Source organism: Cucurbita moschata, unplaced genomic scaffold, assembly GCF_002738365.1.
Source record: "Cucurbita moschata cultivar Rifu unplaced genomic scaffold, Cmos_1.0 Cmo_Scf00005, whole genome shotgun sequence".
In the NCBI taxonomy this organism is placed as follows: Eukaryota; Viridiplantae; Streptophyta; class Magnoliopsida; order Cucurbitales; family Cucurbitaceae; genus Cucurbita; species Cucurbita moschata.
In genome coordinates this window covers 1,144,598-1,152,031 of record NW_019268521.1, presented here as the reverse complement: position 1 = coordinate 1,152,031, position 7,434 = coordinate 1,144,598, and the positions used below count along the sequence as shown (strand labels likewise).

General features: G+C 29.6%; 1 protein-coding gene across 1 annotated transcript in view; it reads left to right on the top strand.

Annotated features, from left to right (window-relative positions):
- The first annotated feature begins 5,930 nt into the window (after nt 1-5,930).
- The window catches only part of LOC111443206 (2-oxoisovalerate dehydrogenase subunit alpha 1, mitochondrial-like), a 6,526-nt gene continuing 5,022 nt past the window's right edge, over nt 5,931-7,434 (top strand). The window contains exon 1 of the mRNA XM_023080922.1: nt 5,931-6,281. Within this exon, the coding sequence (XP_022936690.1) occupies nt 6,066-6,281 (216 nt within the window). The 5' untranslated portion in view covers nt 5,931-6,065. The remainder of the gene's footprint in view (nt 6,282-7,434) is intronic.

Genomic DNA, 7,434 nt, shown 5'->3' with positions numbered 1-7,434 from the left:
CATATATATATATATATATATATATATATATATATATATATATATATATATATATATATATATATATATATACGGCAAATTAGTGGATATCAAATCAATCATAGACCATTTTATTTTATTTATTTATTATTATTTATTTATTTTTGCCTTTTAAAAAATAATAATAAATTAATTAATTAATTAAATTAATGTAAATTTGGTAGCTTTTGTAATTTGTAGCATATAATTTAGAGTTTAAAAAGTAATTGTATTATTTTATGGATCCAAGTTGCTTTCATCAATTACTTTTTCCATTAATATTTAATTATTTAATATTTGTGGGATTTCTTTCCTTTTATTAAATCTTTTTAATTTTCACATCAAAATTTGTAATTACCATATATGTACCAACTTTTTCTTTTTTAAAAAAAATATTATTATTAAGTACGAGAATTAAAATAAAATTTTAATTGAAATCTGGAGGGTTAAAAATACTCGATACCTCGAAGAACTATATCAACCCCCATCTGTAAGATGGATTAGGTTATAAACTTATTTTAGTTGGGTCGGGTTTAAATATATTTAATTGCATAATTATTTAATTTTTATTATTTGTTCTTCTACCTCTCTTTAAAATATTTTTTAAAACTATTTAAAAAATGATTTTTTAAAATAGTTTGAAAATAAATAAATAGACTTTTATTAGAAACAAAAAATTGAAAATTGAGTAAATGCAACCTAATCCAATAAATTCATTATTTATTAAAAATTATTTGAGCGGAATAAAATTTGGAACCATGGAACCATGGAGTCTAAAAAATGTCTTAATCGGACTGAATTCAACCCACAAATTACCTCTAATTAAAACTAATATTTTTATAATTAAATCTTAAAATTTATATTAAGTTTAAAGATATATATTGTCCTCTTTGGGTTTTCCGCACTCTTGTTCTAAAGAGTGTTTTGTTCTTCTCCAAATCAATGTGGGACATCACAATTCACCTCTCTTCGGGGCTAGCGTCGTCGCTGGCACTCGTTCTTTTCTCCTCCCAATCAATATGGGTTATAAAGAACCGGTTATAAAGGGTTTCCACACCCTTATTAAAGGGTTATAAATGGTGTTTTGTTCTCCTCCCAACTAACGTGGAACCTCACTCGTCACGGGCACCAACCAAATCCACCCCCCTTAAGGGTTTCTTCTTTTACGCTTCCCGTCAAGGCTTTAAAACATGTCTATTAGGGGAAGGTTTCCACACCCTTATAAACGATATTTTGTTCTCCTCTCCAACCGGGTCGGACGTCACAAAAAATATATAATATTTTGTAATAAAAGAACGTGAATAAATAGTTTTTGGAATTTAGAATAGGAAATGGGTCAACTCGTTGACCAAGTCCCCAAAAAAGGGAAATTTCATGCCTAATTTAAATAAGATTCCCTATCCCATCCAATCTTTGTCACAATTTTTTCCCCCATTCAATTTTTTTTAGTTTTAATATATGTTCTTATCGCCTCATTAATACTATTAATATTCAAACTCGACGACACTATAGTTTTTATAAATTTCAAAAGTTATCGAATTAAAATAAATATTATCATCAAACAAAGATCTGTAATCCAGTATGTGATGTCCCACATTGGTTGAGAAGGAGAACAACCCACCATTTATAAGGGTGTCGAAACCTTCACCTAGCATACGCATTTTAAAGCCTTGAGGGGAAGACAGAAAGGGAATGCCCAAAGAGGACAATATTTGCTAGCAGTGGATCTGGGTCATTACAATGGTATCAAAGCCAGACACTAGACGATGTGCCAGCCTTCTCGCTGTTCTCCGAAGGGGGGATAGACACGAGGCGGTGTGCCAGCAGGACGCTGGGCCCCGAAAGAGGTGGATCGGTGGATTTGGGAGGGGGGGTCCCACATCGATTGGAGGAAGGAAAGAGTGCCAGTGAGGACGTTGGGCCCTGAAGGAGGGTGGATTGTGATGTCCCACATTGGTTGGGGAGGAGAACAAACCACCATTTATAAGGGTGTGGAAACCTTCCCCTAGCATACGCGGGGAAGCCCAAAAGGGAAAATCCAAAAAGGACAATATCTGCTAGCGGTGGATCTGGGTCATTACAATGGTATTAGAGCCAGACACCGGACGATGTGCCAACCTTCTCGCTGTTATCCGAAGGGGGGTATACACGAGGCAGTGTGCCAGTAAGGATGTTGGGCCCCAAAGGGAGAGGTCCCACATCGATTGGAGGAAAGAAGGAGTGCCAGCAAGGACGCTGGGCCCCGAACGGGAGTGAATTGTGATGTCTCACATTGGTTGGAGAGGAGAACAAACCACAATTTCTAAGGGTGTGTAAACCTTCCCCTTGCCATTTTAAAGCCTCGAGGGGAAGCCCTTGCCCCAAAAAGGACAATATCTGCTAACGGTGGATCTGGGTCGTTACACTGTAACTCTATATATATATTAACGAAGGTCGAGGAATAAAGAGAATTTTAAACGTCTTTACGAAAATTAAAAAAAATTAATAAAATAAAAAAAAAATATGTGACAACAAACAAAAAGGAGAATGACATGATTTCATTTGTTTTATTCCAAAACGTAGCTTTTACTCATAGAAATGGTGTTGGCAATTCAAAGGTACTGTTTGTTTGTTTGTTTGGTGCCTAAAATTAAGGGACTCACATGCCTCCTTTTTCCTTTCACTTTACCCAATGGACCCTTTTCATAAAACTCCTTCTACCTAAATTTTCGAGTTTAGTACCTGTTAACGTTCATACTTAACTTGAGATCCCACATCAGTTAGAGAAAGGAACGAAACATTCCTTACAAGAGTATGAAAACTTCTTATTAATAGACGCGTTTTAAACCCGTGAGGCTGATGGCGATATTACTAGAGACGGACTTGAGCTGTGAAAACCTCTTATTAATAGACGCGTTTTAAACCCGTGAGGCTGATGGCGATATTACTAGAGACGGACTTGAGCTGTTACAAATGGTATCATAACTAGATCCACTACAAGAGTGGTAAATTGTGAGATCCTGCATCGATTGGACAGGGGAACAAAATACCGTGAGAATTTGATCTAGTCGATGTTTTAAAAAAGTTCATGAATTTTCTAAACAAAAACTTCCAAATTCAAAGTTTAGTAGGAATATATATATAAATTGAAATATTGAAGTTTTAAAAGATTTATAATTTTTTTTTAATGTTTATAAACTTATTAATTTGAGTCGAGCATTTTTTAGACACAATTTAATTATTCCAGTCTTAAATTTTTTTCAGTGCAAATAATGAACACAACCTAACTCAATTTTTTTTTTGAGTTGGGTCGAGTTATTTATTCAAAAAATTATTTTTAATAAAAATAAAATAAAATATTAGTTCATAAAACATTTATTTATTTATTTTTAAAAATTTAATTAAATTTTACCATTCAATTTTAATATATATATTTTTAAAAGTACATATCCAAACATTACTTACAAGAGTACGAAAGCCTCTCATTAATAGAGGTGTTTTAAACTCGTTATGTAACGACTCATATCTTATTGTGATATCCCACATTGGTTGGGGAGGAGAACAAACCACCATTTATAAGCGTGTGGCAACCTTCCCCTAGCAGACGCGTTTTAAAGCCTTGAGGAGAAGCCTGAAAGAAAAAAAGTCCAAAGAGGACAATATCTGCTAGCGATGGATCTGGGTCGTTACACGTTAGGCTGAAAGCGATGTTGCTAGGGACAGACTTAAGCTGTTAGAAATGGTATCATAACTGGGCTTACAAAGGTAGTGAATTATGAGATCGCGCATCGATTGAAGGACTTAAAACCGTGAGGACTTGATCTAGTCGATGTTTTTGAAAAGTTTATGAATTTTCTAAACAAAAACTTCCAAATTCAAAGTTTCAATGAATACACGAATATATATATATATATATATATATAAATAAAAATTCACATAAATTTTTTGAGTGATGAGTTATTTATTCAGAAATTTATTTTTAATAAAAAAAAAATTAAAAGGTTAGTTCATAAAGTATTTATATATTTATTTTTAAAAATTTAATTAAATTTTACCATTCAATTTTAATATATTTATTTTTGGGATAGTTAAAAATTATTTTAAAGAGAGGTTGAAAATTAAATAATAAAAATAAAATATATTTATATATATTACCTCATAAATAAATAAAAAAAATTAAAGTTAACAATAAATTCGGGTCGGGTTCAACTAAATGTAATTGAACCCCACACCAACCCAATATATAAAGTTTTCGTATATTTGACTGAATCTAATCCAAATAATTAAATTGACGGAATTTTTCAGATAATTATTGTTTCTTAAAACCCGCTTTTTTTATTAAATACTTTAAAATTTACGGGCGGAATAGAAATAAATATAAATATAAAAGTTTATAATTGGTTAAACTTTTAATTAAACTTAATTTTTATTTATATTTATATTTGTGTTGTTGTAGCACACAAATTGCCCCACACCAAACAAATTTTCTCCATTTAATTAACACTTTATTTCTTTTTCTTTTTCTTTTTCTCCTTTTTGTCTTTTCTTATCAAGTAAATATATATATATATATATATATATATATATATATATATATATATATATATATATATAATTTGGTAGTTGATTTAATTATTACCAATTTATTTTAATAAAAATTTATTAATTTTATTTATGCCTACAAGCTATAATAAATTAATGAGTTTTAATTAAATGGTAAGAATACATAAATATAAAGAGGGAAAATAAATAAATAAATAAATAAACAAATAATACTTTTGGAATATTAAATAAGAAATATATTTCATTTACCCATTTAATCTAATATCACCTTTATTTATTTATTATTATTATTATTTAATAGTTTTTGTTGCTTACACTAATTTTTTAGTTATATTATAATTTTAATATTTCATTTTGTAAATTTTTTGACTAATAAATAATTCAATTTTTAAAATATTGAACTGATTTAATTCTAATTAATGCAGGCCCAAGCCCAATAAGCTTGTACCACTATTTGGGCTTGAGTTGGGCTGTTCTACATTTCAATGTTTGGGCCCATAAATTTTTTTTTTAAACTAATTTTTTTTATTAGTGGCTGACTTGGAAAGAGTTTTACATCTAATCTAGTGAAAGAAGTTCGAGAGAAGCTGTCGATATTACACCTTCGTTATGAAAAATAGCTTAAAGTTGCTTTAAGTCAATAGATAATACTCGAGTCACCATTCCGTTAGGTTAAAAGTAAAATCGAGAGTAAAAAGTTTTTTTTTACCTTTGTGAAAAGTGATTTTCTTTTACCCTTGAGTTAAAAAAAAACATCAAACATCTACGGAATTTCTCTCTCCTATGCTTCTGTATTTCTATGTAACGTAATCATTAACAAAGTCTTTTCAGCATGTTTTGTTCTTACCCACGTGGAATTGTTCCCAGTAAACCACACTTAACCATGAAGTTCGTATAATCGAACCATTTTTTTTTTTAATATTTTTTAATCATCCTATTCTTACGAGTTTTCTCATCTGAATATGATCTCGGTTCATTCATGTACTCCTCTCTTACTTTCCTGTCACACTCACAATGAACAAATACCTAACATAGTTAACTAATTCGTTTACTTTTCAAATCATAAGAAGGACGTAAAGAGTTTTAATAAAGAATCATAATTATTTTTATAAATTGAAATAATTTAATCTCTTAACTAAAAAATTAGACGATGAGAATTGAACTGATAATAAATATCATAAATGGCACGTTCTTTGAAAGGTAACTCGACAACCACGGCATATGAATCGATACCCAAATATTCACCGAAAATAAAAACAACGTGTCGAATTTGGTGTCCTAAAAAAAGTGGTTCCACACCTATTTCTTTAAAAGCACTTTTAATTGTGATAGGGTTGGACGAGCATTGAAGCAGCCCCTACCATACCAACTCACCCGATAAGGATCAAACCCAATCCAAATAGGACACTCTCCATTCTCATCTTCTTCATTCTTCTACAAATTTCCACTTTCAAATCATTTTGAACTCCTCCTCTTCTTCTTTTCTCTCTCTCTCTCTCGTCCCTATGATTCCGTTCGTGCGATCGTCGTCTCGGAATTTACTCGCCCTTCTCAACCAAAACCATCGCTACCTGTCTTTGCTCTGTTCTGTTTCGGAGTCTCCTGTGTTGGTGCGGTGCGGCGCTCGTTGGACTGGATCTCTTTGGTTCACTCCTCGATTTGAATCCACGGAAGCCGTGCGTGATGTGGATCAACTATATGTTCATGACAACGATGATCAGGTTCGGTGGCTGGTAATTAGTATTTTGAACGTTTTTCTCTATCATGCATGTGCGTGTGTTTTTTTTTGCTTTAAATGAAAATGGTTAGTACTTTATTTAAAAAATATTTTTAGTGGATTTCAAAAATATTATCGAGCGGAATAAATTAACTTTATATAATAATTGTCACGTCAATTTTTTTATTATTTTAATTGAAGAAATTTTAAAAATTTATTTATGGAATAAATTAAAAGTTAGAGATGGTATGGATTTGTGATTCGATAAAATCCGAAACAAAATGTTTTCGAGATTGAACATTGTTCTATATCTTCTTAACTTAAATAAATAATTAATTAAATTTTAAACCTTAATCAAACACTAATTAATCCAAAATTAATAACTAAACTCGTTTTTATCTAAATTTGATTAATTATTTAACAATTTATCTAAAAAATAAATTTTTATTTTTTTTGAGGTTAATAATTATAGAGAGTAAAAAATTGAAGTAATATTATAAAAAATGTTTTATTTACTAATTTTTATTTGTAAAATTGACAGTTTTGTCCCCCACATTTTAATATATTATTTATTTATTTATTTAATTAAAGGATGTATTATATTGAAGGCTTTGTTTTTTTGTTTTTTAATGTGAATTTAATAATTAATTCATTTCTTTGTTATTTAAAAAAGAAATAGAATTAGATTTAATTCTTTTAAAATTTATATTTTTTCTTCCCACTTCAAATAAATAAATAAATAAATATATATATTAGCTCATTTTAGTTTTTGTAATTTTAAAATAAACTCTTTTATTTGATTTAATAAATAAAAATTAAATGTATAAGGAACAAAAATGAATTTTGTGAAGGTAAAAATACACTAAACAAAGTAATATTAAATTTTTTTCGGTAACTTTTCCACATATTCGTCTTATGAGTCGGTTAAGTTGGAGAAATATTTTGGGACAGCTCGAAATTAATTAGTAACTTAAGCAACCCAAATAAAATTCATAATTACCTTAAAAGTCTGGTGGGATAGGATTGAGTTGTAACTCTATTTTTTGGTTGGTCGTGTTGATCAGACAAAAAAAATGTCAACACGTAAACTAACTCAAATTTTCAAAATTTCAAAATCTTAACACGATTCGATCCCCACCAAAAAAAAAAAAAAAAAA